Below are 21,722 nucleotides of genomic sequence, written 5' to 3'. Positions count from 1 at the left end.
ATCAGAAATGAAATTCTCAAAACTACTTGTTCAACCTCCACATCATCTAGTCACTTGTGCACATCATAAAAGCAGTTTCTCATTCTTTTGAACAAGTTGCGATTGCTTTGGTACATTCATGCAATTGATTATGTGCATTTATCTGCGGTTTCTTACATTATCAGTTGCTAATGTCATGTTGCTCAAAATGTATTAAATAGTTCTCTGTGCAATAGTCTTACCCCCAAAACATCTAGTCATTAGTTCATCGTATAAGTAATTAAATGCAAAATGGTTGATCTAGTTGTCATTAACTGTCAAAGCATATTTTCTACACATTTCTATTAGACTTTTTGTAAATTTGCCATGAATTGTGGAGGTGAATCTTGACTTTCATTAATGAAGAGAAATGTAGATCATGCCAATAATAAACCAGTTCTCTGAAATAGCTCAAAGGTGCATCTCATGAACCTTCTATTGGAAAGCATAGACAGAGGACACCACACTAGTTACAAATTCTGACATTCGATGAACATCCAGGAAATGATCAGGATCAACAGCTGAGAGGAGGAATAGGAGTAAGGATGCATGGTGGAAGGGTACAGAGACAAAACAGAGGAAAAGGCAGAAGAGGCCAAGGACATAGGCGCATATCAGATGAAATAAGGGCCACTGTGGACCATGTTGTCAATCATGGCCTTACAATGGCTGAGGTGGGTTTCCTGTGTTTGCCTTTGTAATTTTGTAATTTTGTATTTTCGCCTTTGTGCCCATATTTCTTTTTCTTTTCTATATCACAATAATGTTGTAATGTGTGCTTAGTTTTTTTTACTAGTAAAAAGGGTAACTGTGAATCCTATCCAGTCTCTTTCAATCAATACACTACTTACATACAGTAGTGTGTAAATTTGCGAAATGGATATATGACATGCATAAGAAGTGCAGTCTTCTGCATTTCAATACAGTGACTGTCATCCAAACTGTTGCCATAGTTTATATCAGGTAATACTAACAGAGCACACTGTTATATTGACAACATGACTTAGCATTTTGACTATCTTGTTTGTGAACAATGACTTTTCATTCTGATGGCACTGATATGTTCACTTTGACTTACATACTTTATTAGTTCCATCAGTGCCATGCTTTACTGGCAACAGAAATTAATTTAAAAAAATGTATTTGTTATCTTTAACTATCTCAGACAGAAAACATTTATTTTATACATTTCCTCCCCAGATCCAAGCCTTTAATGTCCAGTCCAACAAGTTTGCTTCAGCAAGCGACTGTGCAACCTTCTTCACTCCAGCAATCTTGATGGGCCTGATCACCTCTCTGATTCTGCTGCTGGTGTTGGCCTACGCCCTGCACATGGTCGTCCACCTCAAGCACATTGACCGTTACGAAGAGCACAAGACCACCGTCTACTTCCCCCGCACCCCCGAGGCCGAGCTCCCAGACAAGAACAGCGTGTGAGGAGCGACGACGGTGCTGTAAAACCAGCAAAAGACCAGCGTGGAAAGGATTGCTAGTTCTGATTCTGGATGGCTGCGTTGTCCTCTTGGTCTTCCTCCTGCCTGGCACTACATCCTCTCCTTATCATTGTCTTAACCTAACTTCTTACAGTCAGGATGAGATTACCTGATCAATCAGGTGTTAAAACCCAGGCTGGAGCCAAAACCTGGACAGATCACGGCTTTCCAGGACCAGGACTGGGAAGCCTATGAAATGGGGACAAAAAATGTGAAGATTGCCTTTTAATAGACCACCATTCTGGCGGACTTTTCAAAGCACTTCTCTGACTGGATACAAGTACAGTGGTTAGAAATATACAAATTGACAATGCGGCGGTGGCAGAAGAGAAAAGACTGTGAAACAGAAATGACTGTGGTTTGATATGGAAGTCTTCTGGGTTTTTTATTTACAGTACTTCATAAATCACCATCTCATGCACCAGAAATGGAGTCCGTAGACTGATCTGCCAATTACAAGAACTGTTTTATGACTGCCAAAGTGGTGCAAATCTGTTTGTCAGCCTCGATGGGTAACTGACAGTAATAATGTGAATACGAAACATACAAAACAAACCATAAATGTACAGTGCTTAATACTATTCCAGGACTATACAACGTAGATTCGGGAACTCCATAAATATACTCATTGGCTTTAAACGATCAGCTAGATATTCATATAGATCTAGATTCAACTGCTGTTTTAGTAATTAACAAATTTCCAGTATTAAGCACCTTCAAATCTATAAATATTAAGTGCGTAAAGCGTATAGCAAGAAAAATACTTTTTTAAAGCTTCGGAAACTGATATATTGCACAGAAATGTTTTTATATGATCTCATAATTGCTAGATCTATATGCCGTCCCTTTTCAGGTGGAATATATTAGGACTAATAGATGAATTTAGCACCCCTTGAGAATTTATAGTACAGACAGTATAACTATAGTGAGGTAATGCTGAAAGAATGCTGTACAATTATTCATGTAAGTGTTTAATACCCTCAGTATCATAATCAGTATACCTCTATATCTACAATTATAACATCAGTAACTCATTATCACAATAACCTGCAGCATGACAATGACTAGAGATAAACCTCTACCATGGCACGTCTGATACTGGAGGTAGCAATGTGTAATGTGTTCATTTGAATGATGGTCGTACACACTGAAGTGCACAAGAAGTTTCCTGAACATCAGTCAATTCAGTCTGAACAATAAACAGTGATCAGATCAAAACAGTGCATCATACTTTTATATCTTCAATGGTTGAGAAACGCTGCATGCCTTTTCTGTATTGTTCTCTATTATGGTAAACAGTGGTCGTGGCCACACAGACTGCTGGTGTAGGGATCACCGCTGTCTTTCTAGCCCACCTCATGCTGGCTGTCTGCTACGGCCCTGTTTTTTGTGGCGAAAAAGCAGCAACCCCCTTCTGTCTGATTTTTTCCTGCCCTTTCCGCCATCTGCTCTCCTCTCACACTTCTCAGCAGGAGCCTGCGGCGCTGCCCTCTTACCGGGACAGTTTTACCTGTCTGCACTCTCAGAAAAAAAGGTACAAAAGCTGTCACTGGGGTGGTACCTTTTCATAAAGGTACACTTTTGTACCTTTTAGGTACTAATATGCACACTTTAGGTACTAATATGTACCTTTGTGGTACCAATATGGACTCTTTAGGTACAAAGGTGTGCCTTTTGAAAAGGTACCGCCCAAGTGACAACTTTTGTAACTTTTTTTCTGAGAGTGTAGCACTTCATACAGTACAGAATATGTCAAAGCAGGGGGAAAAAAACAGGAAAATAGCAGAATCAATTATGGAAACTGAACTATGGAGGCAGTTCATATTCTGCTGTAAAGCAGCTCTAAAAAACAATAGTGTCATTATTCAGATCAAGTCAGTTCAGTGTATTTTAATCGTGATCACGATTTCCTATTCTCTCTATTTATTAAGCATAATTGTCATTGATATTTGCCGACTGCTATTTATCCTGAAACGTGTTATGCATTTGGCTTTTAGATGTTTTTAGATGTTGCATTTAGATGTTTTTATCTAAAGTGACTTACATTGCATTCAAGGTAAACACTTGTTCAGTTCCATGCTTTACTGCCTCAGCTACAGGAATTAATTGAAAGAAATGTATTTGTTATTTTTAACTACAGTATCTCAGACAGAAAACATTTATTTTATACATTTCCTCCCCAGATCCAAGCCTTTAATGTCCAGTCCAACAAGTTTGCTTCAGCAAGCGACTGTGCAACCTTCTTCACTCCAGCAATCTTGATGGGCCTGATCACCTCTCTGATTCTGCTGCTGGTGTTGGCCTACGCCCTGCACATGGTCGTCCACCTCAAGCACATTGACCGTTATGAAGAGCACAAGACCACCGTCTACTTCCCCCGCACCCCCGAGGCCGAGCTCCCAGACAAGAACAGCGTGTGAGGAGCGACGACAGTGCTGTAAAACCAGCAAAAGACCAGCATGGAAAGGATTGCTAGTTCTGATTCTGGATGGCTGCGTTGTCCTCTTGGTCTTCCTCCTGCCTGACACTACATCCTCTCTTTATCACTGTCTTAACCTAACTTCTTACAGGCAGAGGATGAGATTACCTGATCAATCAGGTGTTAAAACCCAGGCTGGAGCCAAAACCTGGACAGATCACGGCTTTCCAGGACCAGGACTGGGAAGCCTATGAAATGGGGACAAAAAATGTGAGATTGCCTTTTAATAGACCACCATTATGGCGGACTTTTCAAAGCACTTCTCTGACTGGAGACAAGTAATGTGGTTAGAAATATACAAATTGACAATGTGGTGGTGGCTGAAGAGAAAAGACTGTGAAACAGAAATGACTGTGGCCTGATATGGAAGTCTTCTGGGTTTTTTATTTACAGTTCTTCATAAATCACCATCTCATTCATCTGGAATGGAGTCTGCAGACTGATCTGCCAAATTACAAGAACTGTTTTATGACTGCCAAAGTGGTGCAAAACTGTTTGTCAGCCTTGATGGGTAACTTGACAGTAATAATGTGAATACGAAACATACAAAACAAACCATAAAATGTACAGTGCTTAATACTATTTATGTATTCCAGAACTATACAATGTAGATTCAGGAATTCCATAAATATACTCATTGGCTTTAAATGATCAGCTAGATATTCATATAGATCTAGATTCAACTGCTGTTTTAGTAATTAACAAATTTCCAGTATTAAGCACCTTCAAATCTATAAATATTAAGTGCGTAAAGCGTATAGCAAGAAAAAAGACTTTTTTAAAGCTTCGGAAACTGATATATTGCACAGAATTTGTTTTTATATGATCTCATAATTGCTATGCCGTCCCTTTTCAGGTGGAATATATTAAGACTAATAGATGAATTTAGCACCCCTTGAGAATTTATAGTACAGACAGTATAACTATAGTGAGGTAATGCTGAAAGAATGCTGTACAATTATTCATGTAAGTGTTTAATACCCTCAGTATCATAATCAGTATACCTCTATATCTACAATTATAACATCAGTAACTCATTATCACAATAACCTGCAGCATGACAATGACTAGAGATAAACCTCTACCATGGCACGTCTGATACTGGAGGTAGTAATGTGTAATGTGTTCATTTGAATGACGGTCGTACACACTGAAGTGCACAAGAAGTTTCCTGAACATCAGTCAATTCAGTCTGAACAATAAACAGTGATCAGATCAAAACAGTGCATCATACTTTTATATCTTCAATGGTTGAGAAACGCTGCATGCCTTTTCTGTATTGTTCTCTATTATGGTAAACAGTGGTCGTGGCCACACAGACTGCTGGTGTAGGGATCACCGCTGTCTTTCTAGCCCACCTCATGCTGGCTGTCTGCTACGGCCCTGTTTTTTGTGGCGAAAAAGCAGCAACCCCCTTCTGTCTGATTTTTTCCTGCCCTTTCCGCCATCTGCTCTCCTCTCACACTTCTCAGCAGGAGCCTGCGGCGCTGCCCTCTTACCGGGACAGTTTTACCTGTCTGCCTTCGAAATGAACTTTACTCACACATGCACTACTTTTTGCGTCACTGACTCTCACAGCACTGTGTGTGTTTTCCTGCAGGGTCTAACGGCCTCACAGCTGGCTTTAGTCTGGCTTTGTGATACATATACAAACAATATCATGTTGGTTTAGTCATGGCTGAGTGCTACTTACTAATTGTTTTTTTCCTTCATTATTTACTATTATTCCATGGCACTCTGTTATACTTGATTCTGATTGGTTAATTCATCATCCATGGCTACTTTTATATTTCTCCTATCACTCAGCAAACTTCTGTTACATACAAACACAACTATTCAGTTATCAAATGTACTGAAAATAACCTAATCGGTATTAATATCACTGTTGTTGCAGTGTTTGTCTTGTTGCAAGGCTGATCATTTTGTACATTGTATTGGACTATTTTCGTTAGCGGAAGCATTGAGATAATATAAAGGTGAAATTATAAAATAATTCTTAAATCAATATTTCATCATATAATATTCTGGATCATGTACAATCAGCTGGATATTATCACAAAATAAACCCCAACACTTTTGTCTGCACCTGGGCTGTAGATTCCTATTAATGATGATGGACAATTAGATTTTTGAAGAGGCCTTATGACCAAAATATATAAAAATAATAATTATTATTATTATAATTAAAAAGGTAGATATTTCCTTTGTATGTCATTGAAGACATACTGATTCAACATATAAATCTTGTTGAAATTTCAACATTAATTTATAAGTATTTTGTTAACCTTTTTAAAATCATTAAATGCTGTTTCAATGTTTAAAAAAAAAACATTTAATAGTGAATATAAAAGTATTAAGTATTAGAGAGTATAAAAGAAAATGGGAGTGATAGAGAAATAGTCTAATCTTCTTAATCTAGCCTACAAAACACTGAATTGCGCAGGCACTTGAGGCCCATTTTTAGACTCAAATCTTAGACAAACTCGGCTTCATTTTGTTGTCATTAAAGCTTCTGGATGCTTATATTGCAGGGATTTATGACCATGACTCATCCCTTTCAAGGATTCAAGTCTTGTCCAGTGCCAATTATAGTGATGGCACTGGACAAGGTCACTTCAAGCCGAGTGATATTCTCCGCTGGTGATCGGGTCTGATTTTTCTCAGTCCATCTTGTGCAGTCAGCACTTAGGTGGGCAAGAACTATGAATGAGACAGGTTTGCTCTGTCGCCATGACAACACAGGAAAGATCCATACAAACACTTTCAGTCTTTCTCTGAGCATGGCAAACTCTCTTAGTTCCACATCAGTTGCCTTGTTGGACAAATTTAGAAAAAGTAGCCAGCATAAGTCAGCCTGAATCTATCTATCTGATAGTTTAATAGATCTGAAGCCATTCTGTAGCCTTAAATGCCAGATTTGTCAATATTTATATATAAGGTCACACATTTTTTACATTTGATGGTGTTGACCCATATCAGTTGATAGCCAATCAATTACAATTATCTGAGAAAGTGGAAGCAGATTAATGTAAAATAATAACTTCATACTATTTTAAGTCACCCCCCCCATATCAACATCATGTTGGTATGATTTTGAGTGCCCCGCCCCCACCCCCCACTCAAAATCAGTGTTGTTTACATCTCGATACCCTCTAAACTATTAAATAAATATGTGACCATAAATAAATGCATGTAGTTGTTAAGGATCAGGGGTGTATTTTGCATGTTTACTTTTATGTTCACCTTCAAATGATCGGCGTGTCACGTGATTGACATCTTGACACGCCACTAATCACTTATACTATAATTTATCAAATCACAGTGCTTTGGTTGGAATTTGGCACTGATGCAAGCACGAATGACCACTATTGTTAACCGTTTTTACATAAGAGACGCCCTAATGAGTGAAACAATGGGCCTGAGTGTATTCTACAATGCAGCTGCAGCCTCTTTTCAGATGCCTCAGGACGCTTGTCTGCCCATGTGAGCGAGACCTCCAGACCACCACCTCCAAGGGGGCGTCACCTGACGACGCATGCAAATAATTTCCGCAAAGAAAACGACCCCTCAGAGTACAATATACTTCAGCAGCGCTTCTATATCGTATTCTTTTCCACCCAACCGTTTTGCTGTCTGGTTTTGTCAGGTGAACCCCCAGACACGATATATAGATGCGTCGGTGCCCCCCGCGCTTCAGAATGGACTCGTCCAGTTCTCATCACCGGAGCGAATCGATCGTTAAAGAAGCTTGAATATTGCAGCTGTTTCTGCACCGGCTGAAGTGACATCACGAGTCTTCAGGTAACGGCATCTGTTTAGTCCTCCTCAGACTAAAGTGAAGGTGATGAGTAATCTTCTTAATTGATACAATGACGCTAAGCTGTGTTATATAACTGGCATGACGTTATGCTTTGAATGTGGGCTATGATTTGACGTTTAAAACAGGAAAAGATGAAGACTTGTGTTTGTTTCTTTAAAAATCTGTTGCCATTTAGGAAAACTGTGATTATTTTAGTTTTCCGCCTCATTGACTAGCTGAGTCATAATTGGCATCACCTGGAATTTTGTAATTATTTTCTTTACTATTCAAGCCAATTACTATATCTAAAAAAAATAAATAGCTGAACTTAATATTTTACAGTAACATTAACATAGTTGCTTCCTTTGTTACAGTGGAGAAAACAATGGAGGAACAGAAGCTGAATGATCCTATTAATAAAGTGTCTCTTATCAAAGGTAAAAATCACATTACTGCACTTGAGTTTCTATAGTTGCTGAAGTGTTTTGAACCATACTATAGTGCTTTACTGTCCCATTAGGCATTCATTTATAGGATATTAAACCTTGTTTTTTTATATATTTTTTATTTTGTTTACAGTATGCCAAAGTACTGTGGGTCTAAAATATAGATTGTTTGACCATGTAAATCTAGTTATTTTTGAGCAGAATTGGAGTAAGTGTCTGTGATGTATTTTTTAAATATTGCATAAAATATTTCTATAATGCATTTTTATTATTTTTAACAAGGACAAAAGGACAGATAGAGAGATAAATAAAATGTATTCATATTTATTTTGTTAATTTCTGTAAAATATGTTTTATGTGGCTATAACTATATTTTTGCAGTGCACTTCAGTAGTTGAGTGCAAAGTAGTTTGGCAGAATTTTGTTGTCATTAGCTGCAATGGAATGGTTTTGGTTTTCCAGCCTGTGCTAATACTTTAATCATGACATAAATTTTGTCTGTCTGACTTTGTCTTCCTGTCTGTATGACTATCTTCCTCCTGCACAGACTCTAATATAAATTAGGCCAGAGTGTTCCTATGTGCCCTCGTACCCTGCTGAGAGATTGAGTTATTGATGCAGAATGGCATCAATAAACATTACCCACCGCAATACCTCATGAAACGTTAATGCCTCCGTCCTCTCTGCTCTGGCGGTTGTGTTTGGCCTGCACAGGCTTCGGTATTTTAGTTTAGTCATGCAAGCGAGGCGTGTGAAGTTCAATTTTCTGGAATTACGTCTCTCTGATTGCAATGATATATCCTTGATATGGCCATTTATGGTATGCACCCTTGAGTTTGGAAGATGAGGTCATATCTTTCTGGAGCATTTGATAAGATGGCCTGGTTTTCAGCAACCCATATTTAGAGGAAGAGGAGCAGGTTTGTTTCTAAGTTTAGGCAATCTAAATTACAGCCAGTAAATGTACTGTAACTTTTACAGAGCAATGGATCAGTTGAAAATCTTCATTAATGTTTTTTTATAGCAGTCTAAAGACTTTTCCGATTCTTTATGAAATGGCACTGTATAACATTAGAACATTTAAAACTTTTAATCAAATGGCAGCTTTATTAAAACCCTAGCTATCCTTCTTGCAGATCCCAGTTTAAACCAATCTGATGACATTATGTTTTTAGGATAGATCTATTCCGAGTCAAGTTATTAATTCATGGAATAGGCCCATTTTCTGACCTCCAGGGAAATTACCATGCGATTCATTCTGATTTAATTAACCTTTGGAGACAGGGTTTGCACTTCGTCAGAGGGCAGAACAATCCGGCAAAGTTGAAATGCAACTCATTGATGCTGATACAGAGATAAAGACACAGATCACCCATTAACGGTTGACGAAAGAGTGATTCTCTGACAGCAGAGCGCCATAATAGTGTCTAATTATGCATGTAATAGTTCCCATTAGATGTCATCAGCGGTGGATGTGTAATCATTTCTCCAGATGAGCTGAGCAGGAGCACTGTGGAGGCCAGTAAGTCTGAGAAGGTCATCCAGCGGCTGAACCAAGAACTTCAGGAAGCCAATGAACAGGCCAACTCGGGCAAACACAAGTGTATTGAACTCCAAGGTAAAAGAGGGACTTTAAAGCAGCTCTATGTAGTTGTGTGCATCTTTGCAACATTGAAGAGTGGAATTCACTGTTGTAAACACATCACTGTCGAATTACAGTGGAAGGCTGTATTAGTGCATTTATTGCTGCCGTAAAGCAATCCACCCTTTTTGCGGAATTTCATACCCAATCGCCAAACTTACATACTCCGAGAACAGACTTTTGAGGGGGGAGCTTGGGAAAGAAACAGAAGTTTACCATCAGAATGATTTTGAAACTTGTGTTTCAAGGTAAAAAAACAAACAAAAAACGTATATACAGTAGCTTTAACTGCACAGAAATTACTCCCATTTGAGTATGAATTTGAATTTTGTTTTGTACAATTATATACGAGACAAAAACTGATTCTAAATCAGTGCTCCCCTTTGCCTGACTATACTGTATATATTTTTATTTTTATAAAATGCTTTATTAATTACTTTATTTAATACATTTATAATTATTTAATATATTATTATAAACGATTATAAATATTACATAATCAACAAATATTACATAGTTTAAAAAACAATTAAATATTATTATAATTGTTATTTATTTGTTTTTGAATATTAGTTATTATATGCATATTTATATACGCTTGTGAACATTTGAAATTTATTTGGAATGGCAGTCATGCTCAACAGGTCCCCCTAATGACCTGTGCTGTATATTACAGGTCTATTGGAGGAGGAGAAAAGAGCCAATAAGCAGCAGGCGGAGGAGTCAGCAAAACAGATAAAGGTCTTACAGAGTAAGTCAAGGAGCGTGTGTATGTCTTAAGTAAAGTTATATTTACTAAACAATGTATTATACCAATTGGTCTTTGCGTCTATATGTGCATTCAGCTCAGCTCCAGAAGCTGCAGGAAGATATGGAGAATCTCAGGGATCAGAAGGACAGCTCAATCTTCAGCTTGCGACAGGAAGCGCACACAGCTCATGAGGAAGTGCAGGTGTTGCGCCGCACTATGGAGAAAACTGCAGCCGAGCGAGAGCATGAGGTCAGCGCACTGAAAGGGAACCTAGCAACGCTAACTTCTGAGCTGGAGAAATGGCAGTTGGCTGCAAACAAGTATGAGCGTGAGCTCGACAGTGTACAGGCCAATCACCAGCAGCAGAACCAGCTGAGAGACATAGCTGCCAAGCAGCAAGGTACCCACAACCCCACAGACCTCTATCATTGCAGATGATTGGCCTATAGCATTTTAAGCCTCTTTAAATATTAAAAGTCATGTAAGGACCTCAACATTTCTCATCCATGTATTGTGTATACCTAAATGCAAATTCATCTATATTTATATTTCACATTAATAAGAATATTGGATTTGATAATGATAATATTAATTAATAATAATCTTAATACACTTCATGCACTTAATAACAATAATCATCTTCATCATATCACTTAATGCACTTAATAACAATCACCATCATCATCATCATAGAATGTATTATTATTAGCAGTAGTAGTAGTAATAATAATAACTATACATTACAAATACTATACGAGTATAATATGAGTTATCAAATTTTCATGACCAAATTTTCTGAGCCTCTTATAATAATGATGATAATAATAATAACAATAACAACAACAACTATACATTACAAATTAAAAACAATACCTCTATTAAAAAATACTAAATATAATCATCATCAACTTGGCATTAACACATCACAATTTTCTGAGCATATAATAATAATAATAATGATGCAAACATTATTGTACAATGTTGAAAGTATTCATTTAATCAGGATACAAAAATGTAACCTGTTCCCTTTAAAAATAAATGCAATTTCAAGATTAAGATTTTAATGGAACAAATTAATAAAAATAAATAATTAAATGACTATAACCTCATCGGACTAAAATTCTGTATTTGTTCCCAATTAAATTAAGGCTGTTTTATGTCTTCTGCACATTCATAATCTCTTTGGGGAATTTGTCCTCCCTTCTCAGAAACCTAATGAATGATATAATGTGTTTGTGGAGGTTACAATCAAGCCCTAGGTTCATCCAACAACAGTCACAGCAGTGTTTGCAGTAATCCGACAGATATTCAGAAGATGACTCACATTTCTCGCATCACTTCCACCGTTATGTAACAGAGTAGCATTGTGAGTCTGTGTCTGCACATTCATAATCTCTTTGGGGAATTTGTCCTCCCTTCTCAGAAACCTAATGAATGATATAATGTGTTTGTGGAGGTTACAATCAAGCCCTAGGTTCATCCAACAACAGTCACAGCAGTGTTTGCAGTAATCCGACAGATATTCAGAAGATGACTCACATTTCTCACATCACTTCCACCGTTATGTAACAGAGTAGCATTGTGAGTCTGTGTCTGTGTGTGTGCGCACATGTGCTATATCTGTGTGTTTGTGTGCATGTCTTTGTGTATGTATTTAATTGTGTGTGTGTGTGTGTGTGATGCAGCGAGCGAGCTGGAGCGGCTGCAGAAGGACTGTGAGAGCCTGAGGAGGGAATGTGCGTCTCTGAGGTCAGAGAGAGAGCAGCTGGCTGATAAACAGCAGAAAGAGAAGATCAGCCTGCAGAGTGAGAGCAGCACCCTACGCTCAGAGAAAGAACAGCTACAGAAGAAACAGCAGCAGCTGGAGAAAGAGCTGGACAGGTCTGTTCTATGACCGCATATACAGTTCATTCATATACAGTTACTTTGAAGGTGAAGTGTGTCATGTTCATGCCACTAAAAGCACCAAATATAATTGCTGACTGCCTTAAAATGGACTGTTCATACAGATTCCCACCCTAAACACATGCTATTAGTTGAGTCAGTGTTGCCATGTTAGACATGTTCAAAGACACCAATTTTTGTAGAGCCACATTTAAACTTCTTAGGAAATTAAAGGGATAGTTCACCCAAAAATTATAATTCTGTCTTTATTTACTCACCCTCAGGTTTTTGTGTGACACTACGAAAATAGCGCCATGTTTAATGTCTTTAACCCCATGACTTTGGTGCTTTGATGTTTTTGTTGTTGTTTTTTTAAAACATTTTTTAAAAAATCTTTTTTTTTGTTGCATGGAGAAAAATAACATACAGGTTGAGGATGAGTGAGGAATGTCAGAATATTCATTTTTGGGTGAATTATTTGTATAGGCTTACTTATCGTCAGATATTAAAATGGGATAGGAGAAAGTATTTAAACATGGAAAAAATGACACTTCGCTATGGCTGGGTTGACAATATAGTTTTTTCTATTTTAAAGGGATAGTTGACTCAAAAATTAAAATTCTGTCATTAATTACTCACCCTCATGTCATTCCAAACCGGTAAGACCTTCGTTCATCTTCGGAACACAAATTAAGATATTTTTGATGAAATTTGAGAGCTTTCTGACCCTGCAAAGACAACAATGCAACTACCACATTCAAGCGCGTCGTTAACGCGCGTCGAAGACTGGCGCAGAAGAGAAGAAATCGAGTAAAGTCGTAATTTTTGTTTTCTTTGTGCACAAAAGGTATTCTCATAGCTTTATAAAATTAAGGTTGAACCTAGGGATGTTCATTTTAACCGGTTAACCGTAAACCGACCGTAAGAATTTTTGACCGAATAATACAATCAGTTAAACGGTTTAAAAAGTCATTTATTAATTTTTTTTCAGTCATTTATCAAAATATTTAAAAAGGTTTGCTGCATGGTTAAAATACGCTACGCGTGTATATATATATTAATTAAGAAAACGTTTTTTAGAAGAAAAAAATGCAAGTCGAGTATAAGTCGCATTTTATTATTTCTTTCAGAAATAGGCCTAATGCAGACGCGAAATGTTTACAAACATTTTAATAAACGCTGTAAACATAGCTAGGCTATTTTAGTTCCCCTCACTCCATGACAAATCATTTCAATTAACAGTATTTAAAAAAGAACGAGAATTAAAAATATAAGAAGCTATAGCAACGTGGAATATTCCTGTCACCAAAACAAAAACGAGGAAGAAAATCACAAAGTGTTTAATATTTAATTTAACATTTTTATGAGAGTTTTTAATATTTTTTAAATTTAATTTCATTTTGCATCCATTCTCCAAACTGCTTGTCCTGTATTAGGTTATTTTATTATCATTTTTTTATTTCATTTTTTAAAAAGTACGTTATTTAATCAGGCAAGTCACTTAAAAACAAGATTCTTGTTAGAGTCTATGAGATTCTTGTAATGTTTTAATTCTAGTTAAATTATTAATATATTTGTATAAAATAATATAAAAAAATCAAACAACATAATAAAAGCTACAAACAATTCCAAACTCACAGCTGTAGTTGAGCCAAACAAACATCTGCGTTGTCTCTGCACATTGAACTGGAAAAGGGGAAGAGTTTTAACTATAAAACAGTTACACACTTCACCTTTTTGATTTCCTTATCTTAATGTTAAATTCACCAGTCCAATAATAGCGCACAGAAACATAAGCCACTCATTCAGTAATATCCCTCCCTTCCCTCCTTTAGCTGTCTTTATTGCAGCCCATCCTAGCCGTAGCCATCGGCCTTGTCCTGGCTTTGCTGTATTGGTGCTTGGGCCCATTATGGTAGAAAGGTACACAGTGCTCCTGTCCCGTCTCATTCCTCTGCTTAAGCCTCCATCATCCTCAGGGCTATGCATGACCACTAAACCATTATCTCAGCTTAAGCTACCAAATACTGTCCGCTCGTCCGCAAAATGCTTCTCTTTCCCTACTACAGGTCCACTTTGTATTATAAGACGCACACTAACAAGTGTCTCTAACAAATCAACCCCATTTTGTAGGTTGTAGTTTTCCAGCGTAGCTCTGAGGCATCCCGGCTCTCTTTGTCCTCCACCGTACGTCTTCTGTTGTCCTCGTCTTGTGTGTCCTGACCTCAGTTTCTCCGCGTCCCGTCCTTGTGGCTTTTGTGTCCCCGTCTCGGCTCATGTGCATCCCTGATTGTAAACATGTTCTGATAAGCGATGCGGTACTACAGATGATGTGATCTGTATGTTTGTTCTTGCAGGGAAAATGGATCAGGTGGATGCCCGTCGCTGCTGTGACCGTTGCCGTGACGGGGTATTTGCTTTCAAAGACCTCAAAATGAACAACGTGATGAACCAGTAACAAGCACATTCACCATGACATGCATACCTAGTAAATGTTTCTCAAACGTGTTAACATTTGTATCCTTTTAGTCTGTGTGGTGTTAGTTTGAGTAACGAGTGTTTAAATGCAACTTCTTACTCAAGTATCGAAGGCCTTAGAATAATAACATGTCACAAGGTTCCCTTATTTGCACCATATATCATTTTATTTTTAAATTGCCGGTTCTGTATGCATTGCTTTTTGAAGTATCTGGCTAATAACAGGTATTTTATTGAACACTGTTGCTTTGCCAAACAAACAATTAGTAAATTGCCTTATATAACATAACCTTAGATAAACAAACGTTTATACCTCCCTGAATGAACACTTCCGTGAGAAATGATTCAGAATTGTAAAGCCCACTGCAATAACATATTCAAGACCATTGAGATCCATTAAGTTTTAACTCGATCATATGTTTTGTGGCTTAAAGGCCTAAATCTGCCATGTATTGTGTATGTGTCTTTGCACCTTATACGAAGCCATTAGTGATTAGTCTATGCACTGTACTTTATTGTGGTAAGGATTTGACATATTATTAATGATGATGATGATGATGATAAGCACTGTTTTTTTAGGACATTTGAGCGCTAATGTGTCCGAAAGAGACCTATAATATAGTGTTTATGATTTGTTTATTACTTGTACAGAGAAAAACTACCCAATCTAACTGATATGATAATTGCAATAAATAAGCAAAAGTGAAGTTACAATTAGTAAATTGCCTTATATAACATAACCTTAGATAAACAAACGTTTATACCTCCCTGAATGAACACTTCCGTGAGAAATGATTCAGAATTGTAAAGCCCACTGCAATAACATATTCAAGACCATTGAGATCCATTAAGTTTTAACTCGATCATATGTTTTGTGGCTTAAAGGCCTAAATCTGCCATGTATTGTGTATGTGTCTTTGCACCTTATACGAAGCCATTAGTGATTAGTCTACTGTCTGTACTTTATTGTGGTAAGGATTTGACATATTATTAATGATGATGATGATGATGATAAGCACTGTTTTTTAGGACATTTGAGCGCTAATGTGTCCGAAAGAGACCTATAATATAGTGTTTATGATTTATTATGTTTATTACTTGTACAGAGAAAAACTACCCGATCTAACAGATATGATAATTGCAATAAATAAGCAAAAGTGAAGTTCAACCCTATTAAGTCCCCGTTTAATTTGTATACATTTATTTATGCATATTGGCTGAATTTAATTTGAACAACTTTACAATAGTATCAATTTGTTGAGGTTTGGAACCATTAACTAATATATGCAGTAAAAAATTGCTTATTGCTAATTTAGATTAATGTTAATTTATTCATTTTTAATTCATGTTAGTTTTTATATTACAACAGAAAAAGCTATTATGTTGTGTCAGTCTGAGTTTGCAGTCTGTATTGCATGTAATCCAATAACGACCATTATTTTTTTTCTGTTATTTCATGGTACGTGGCATCTTTATAGCAAGAAATATATTTTCCTCAGTTGGCCTCGCAATATACAATTTGACCACTGTAATTTGATTCACAATGTCTCTTATGAGCCGGTTCTTTTTAGTGAATCATAAGCATGCAGTGTGACCAGGGTTGCCAGGTCTTCGGAACAAACAGCCCAATTGCTAGTGAAAACGATCACAATTGCGGTTTTTTTCTAGGTTTTTCCCCTCTGTTGTGGCTCCTCTACTTTGAAATGGCAAGATAGAGAGATCGCTTTAAACCGTGGACTTAAAAAAAAAAAAAAAACTGCATGAAAACCGCAGACTTGGCAGCACTGAGTGTGACTAGTGTTAGTCTTTGTTTTTACCACAAATGACTGATGAACCGGTTCTTTCTAGTGAATCAAAAACAGAGCACAGCAAATGTTAGTCTGAGTCTTGAGACAAAAGTGAGCTATGTAGTCTGATTCCAGAAATGAGTAACTCAGCCAGTTCTTTTAATACTGCCTTACACTTCTTACTGTAAGAAGACTATGTAAGCAAAGTGGACATGTATATAACTGAAATGAATCTGAATCAAATCAATCTGGGAAATTGATACCAAGCCCTATAATAACCTTGCAGAGTATTAAGATTTGCAATATACACTAATTAAAACAAAAACCAATTCTGGGCACCTAAATGCACTCCTGCAAATCGATGGCCCCATAACCAAGTTTGTCATAAAGCTGCAGCCAAAGGCACACGCTTCCATGGTGTAATGCAGTCCGCCCCAATGAGTCATCCCTCTTCGACACCGCATGGGAAATACGAGGACGTGCCCCGATCAAAAGAGCTCTGGCAATAATACGCTCAGTTTATTCTGGAGTAAATGAAGAGTAACGTCACCAGCGATAAGGTTATCAGCAACAGTGATGTCAGACCTTCATCTGGCTGCAGGTGGGAATTAGCTGAATTCCCCAGGCCTGAGGATCCTGTTTCTGACCCCGTCTTCCTAGTAAATACATTCTTCAAGCACTGATGTAACTAGAATCTGTTTTTATTATTCCTTTGCACGATGTGGGGTTGCGGCATGATGACACGGTTCATGTCAGAGTAAAAACAGCTCTCAGAGGCGCTGTATAATCATAATTATGGGCCAGAATTGGGGGGTGTAGGGCACTCCCACCACCAGCGAAGCTACATGAAAGCTTCATGCTTCACGGCTCTTAGATTGCAGCTCTCAGTTTGGTATAAAAGGTTTTGGACTCCACGCTTATCAGAGAGAACGATGGGTGACTTTAAAGGTAGTGTTACTGCAGCTGCAATTAACCTGGCAGATGATGCACCGTGGAAAAAGATTCAGAAGAACACCTTCACGCGCTGGTGCAACGAACACCTGAAATCTGTGGAGCTGCAGATCGGCGATCTTAAGTTCGACCTGAGCGATGGCCTCATCCTTATCTCGCTGCTGGAGGTCCTGAGCCATAAAAGGATGTTTAGAAAGTACCACACGCGACCAACCTTCAGACAGCTCAAGCTAGACAATGTTTCGGTGGCTCTGGAGTTTTTGGAGCATGAAAAAGTTAAGTTGGTGTCTATAGGTGAGTTACAACATGCCTGAACTCATTCAAAAGAAGGTGTTCACAACAATCTATTAATAGTTTTCTCAAGTCATTTTAAACCCATATGTACAACATTTTAAGGATCTAGTTTCTGAATGGTTTTGAAGTTCACAATGAAGCAATCTGCTGATTTAAAGTCAGGTGTTCAAAAATATGTACAGATCCGGAGCAAATATATCAGGAGAATAATAGATGAGTTGGAGAGAATTGTGAAAGTCATCAATGTTTTCAAAGTTTTCAAAATCTTTTATTTTATTTTTTTTGTAAGCAGTAACATCACAGAGACTGTGCCATGATTTTATTATTTTTTTTTAGTACATATTGAGTATGTCAAAGCACCTACTGCATGAATAAACAGGGTTAACTTGCTAATCCATGTTCATACTTTACCCTTAAATTAAAAGCATGTAATTAGAATGAACAAGCCATAATTAACCTTTAATTATACTAATTAGACAAAATAGCAAGTATAATTGTCTGTATGCTGTTAACAATGTTTCTGGCTTACAGCAACTGAGGCTATTACACCATATAGGTGAACATCAGGTTTCAATTTGGTTATAGTAATTTAGCTTTAAACATTCACTTTACATTGTTTAATTTCCATTTACAATTATGAGGTGATTGGCAGGGTTGTTATTGTTAACTATAACTATTAAAATTGTCTTTGTTAATTTAAATTAAGCTGAAATAAAATATAAATGTAAATAGGAGATAGAAAAACTCAGAAATTAGAAATGTTTGCTTGGCAACTGTCTAAAATTAAGTTGAAGTTGAAGAACCAAAATGACTAAAAATGACGTAAAAATAACGCTAAATATAAATATTTTAAAAATAAACAAAGAAATGACAAAATTAATAAGATAAACTAAAATGGAAAAAGAAAACTGAAAATATAAAAATAAGATAATTCAAAATATTAACTCTATGTAAATAATATAACACTGGTGATTAGCATCTTTATTGTATCTACGTATATATGACTAATAGTTAAATTTATCTCTTAATGAAGGTCAGCTGCAATGTCAATAAGTTGCGCCTGTTGTCTGAAAAGCATTAGCATTTCTTCAGAAAGACATTATCAGGTGTTGAATTGCGGGTCCCACATGTTTTTCATATAAATTCCTGTGGCCCTTTCCCTAATTAGGGAGGGTAGTCTTTGGGTCAAAGTGTCCTAGTGTCAAATTGGGGACGGCACTTCAGTCGATTAGCTGTTTCCTGGACTAGAACAATGTTCCCAGCTGAACTCTCTTGTTTGAATGTAATGGCTAAACGACAAAAAGCATTTGGTGTATTTAAATAAATAAAATTTATGTCGCCAAGTGAAGGTCTCTAAATTGAAAGAACAAACAGACACACCTTCACTGTCTCCATACAGACAGTAAGGCCATAGTGGACGGGAACTTGAAGCTGATCCTGGGTCTAGTGTGGACCCTGATACAGCATTACTCCATCTCCACCCTGGTGTGGGAGGATGAGGCAAACGATTCTGTCTCCAAACTGACTCCAGAGATGAGGCTTCTGGGATGGATCCAAAACAAAGTCCCTGAGCTGCCCATAACTAACTTCAGCCAGGACTGGCAGGATGGCAAGGCCCTCGGTGCATTAGTGGATGGACTGGCACCAGGTAAACCAAGTTTTTTTTTTATATAGTGCTCTTATATAGTATTCTTATATAGCAAACTCCCCGTGGTCATGTGATTTCTTTCTTTTTGGATGTGTTGAAAGAAAAAAATGGTTTTTGTCTTACGAAATGATTTTTCTGGTTTGTGCAGGCTTGTGTCCTGACTGGGAGAGCTGGGACACGGTGCATCGGGTGAGTAACACTAAAGAAGCCATGCAGCAAGCAGATGATTGGCTTGGAATTCCACAGGTGAGTTCAACCAGAATAGACTGGCTAGTTATTTTACTTGCATTTTGACAACATTCTAAGTGATTGATTTGCTCATATCAATTTGTGAATCTTTTTTTTTATATTTAACTTTTATCAAGCTCATAGCCCCAGAGGAGATTCTTGATCCAGCTGTGGATGAGCAGTCAGTGATGACATACCTCTCACTTTTCCCCAAAGCCAGACTGAAACCTGGAGCTCCACTCAAGCCAAAGAAAGGTTGGACCCATTATAAGCCCCCTGCTGTTTAATGTTTTGATTTTGTCACTAATAATGAAAAGACAAGAGGGAAAAGATTCATCATGATGATAATCAAACATTTCTTGATAAGAGAACTTTCTGCAGGTTACATTGATACGCAGTGTTGAGAATGTTACTTTGCAAATGTAAAAGGTTACAGATTACAAGTAACCTTATTTAAAATGTTATAAGTAGTGTAACTATTTCAATTACTTTATTAAAGTAATGTAACTGATTACATTTGATTACTTTTTGAAATAAATTAAATTTCTAGCGAATGTTTTTAACTGTTAAAAATTTTCGAACATTTTATGCATGCAGCGTTAACCTACAGTTGTACTCAACACTAATTACTGTCAGACTTGAATTAAGATTATAAAAATTTAATTTTAAAGCACAGCACTGGAAAGCACTTTTTAAATACTGGAACACATTTTTATCACTCGCCATGGTGGCAAGACGGTTTGTAGCCTAAAGATTTCAGCAGCAATGCGGATTAATGTAATTGGCAGATGTGGTTCACTGCAAATTCAAACGAGAACCAATCAAAAGTATCAGAATAGCATCGCTTTACTAAATGGCCTTTAAATGGCAGGAGGCATCGTGCACATCAAAAACAGGCAAAGCAACACATTTATATTATTCAACATATCCTACTGTAGCTTTTTACAGAAAATATTCAAATGTAACCCCCTTTGTAATAATTAACATTTTCATAAGTAACTGTAATTTGATTACAGTGCCTTGCAAAAGTATTCTTTTTTTTTCACGTTTTGTTATGTTGCTGCCATATGTTAAACTGCTTTAAATGACACCGTATATCTGGGCCCGTATTTATCAAGCTTCTCAAAGTGCCATTTTAGTCTTTAGTGCTGAGAATTCATTATTATTTACTACTACTTTCAAACTTAAGTATAAAAGCAAGTTATCAAATTGCTTAAAGCTAAGAATCACTCTTACTCTCCCAGTTATTTATGACCGCTCGAGAGGTCTCTCAAGTGGTTAGGAGTTGCCAGTAGGGGTTTGTGATGGCGCTGAGGAGACAGAGACGTGCGCAAATCTTTCAGGAGAGGAAGAATATTCTTGAAATGTTTGACAACGAGCAGTTAATAAAACATTTCCTCAGTTATTCAAACAGAAACGAGCAAAGAATATTTACATTACCAAAGAACATCATAACTGACTTCAGTCTAGCGCAAGTATTATATGCTCTTAAAAACACTCCTGTTATAATCAGTGAAGCTACCTACACTGTATCATGAATAAATCTCTTACCCCTTATTTACACTGCACACATCTGCGGTGTGTTACGGCTCCGACTCGGCCACCGGAGCTAATCACGGCTACTCACCAGCCGCGCTGCGGCAAGTTTCTGAAGCGGCTCTCCACACTGCATCACTAAAGATAGGCACCTATATTTTTGACGGATAATAATAATAATCGTCTTGCTGTCGTCAAAGAAATCGGCAACAGGCGATATCTCTGACTATCGTCGATACACGATACTATCGTCTACCGGCACAACCCTAAATTGAAGGTTGTGATGAC

General features: G+C 37.2%; 3 protein-coding genes and 1 long non-coding RNA gene across 6 annotated transcripts in view; all 4 read left to right on the top strand.

The window, feature by feature from the left end:
• The window catches only part of atp6ap1lb (ATPase H+ transporting accessory protein 1 like b), a 9,821-nt gene extending 7,828 nt beyond the window's left edge, over positions 1 to 1,993 (top strand). Inside the window, exon 7 of the mRNA XM_016549186.1 lies at positions 1,219 to 1,993. Coding sequence (XP_016404672.1) covers positions 1,219 to 1,455 — 237 coding nt within the window. The 3' untranslated portion in view covers positions 1,456 to 1,993. The remainder of the gene's footprint in view (positions 1 to 1,218) is intronic.
• Positions 1,994 to 7,388: 5,395 nt separating this feature from the next.
• LOC107737618 (sarcolemmal membrane-associated protein-like) lies at positions 7,389 to 12,542 on the top strand. 3 transcript variants are annotated; one of them, XM_016549184.1, is made up of 6 exons: positions 7,389 to 7,791; positions 8,164 to 8,226; positions 9,728 to 9,853; positions 10,554 to 10,628; positions 10,723 to 11,028; positions 12,314 to 12,542. In XM_016549184.1, the coding sequence occupies exons 2-6, from the start codon at positions 8,175 to 8,177 to the stop codon at positions 12,520 to 12,522; spliced, it is 768 nt and encodes a 255-aa protein (XP_016404670.1). In that variant the 5' UTR covers positions 7,389 to 7,791; positions 8,164 to 8,174; the 3' UTR covers positions 12,523 to 12,542. The 3 variants fall into 3 exon arrangements, with proteins under 3 accessions (XP_016404670.1, XP_016404667.1, XP_016404671.1); XM_016549181.1 differs by having other exon boundaries at positions 7,389 to 7,831; XM_016549185.1 differs by lacking the exon at positions 7,389 to 7,791 and adding an exon at positions 7,880 to 8,056.
• A 1,769-nt stretch (positions 12,543 to 14,311) lies between these two features.
• LOC107737619 (uncharacterized) lies at positions 14,312 to 15,118 on the top strand. The gene is made up of 2 exons (XR_001639811.1): positions 14,312 to 14,435; positions 14,870 to 15,118. It is a non-coding gene; the product is annotated as an uncharacterized LOC107737619 (long non-coding RNA).
• A 2,591-nt stretch (positions 15,119 to 17,709) lies between these two features.
• The window catches only part of flnbb (filamin B b), a 22,080-nt gene continuing 18,067 nt past the window's right edge, over positions 17,710 to 21,722 (top strand). Inside the window, exons 1-4 of the mRNA XM_016549306.1 lie at positions 17,710 to 18,022; positions 19,422 to 19,670; positions 19,819 to 19,916; positions 20,036 to 20,153. Coding sequence (XP_016404792.1) covers positions 17,710 to 18,022; positions 19,422 to 19,670; positions 19,819 to 19,916; positions 20,036 to 20,153 — 778 coding nt within the window. The remainder of the gene's footprint in view (positions 18,023 to 19,421; positions 19,671 to 19,818; positions 19,917 to 20,035; positions 20,154 to 21,722) is intronic.

The sequence above is a fragment of the Sinocyclocheilus rhinocerous genome, unplaced genomic scaffold, assembly GCF_001515625.1.
Source record: "Sinocyclocheilus rhinocerous isolate Xijiao unplaced genomic scaffold, SAMN03320098_v1.1 scaffold72, whole genome shotgun sequence".
NCBI classification, from domain to species: domain Eukaryota; kingdom Metazoa; phylum Chordata; class Actinopteri; order Cypriniformes; family Cyprinidae; genus Sinocyclocheilus; species Sinocyclocheilus rhinocerous.
Note: the sequence above shows the minus strand (reverse complement) of the source record. Positions and strands in the feature narration are given on the sequence as shown.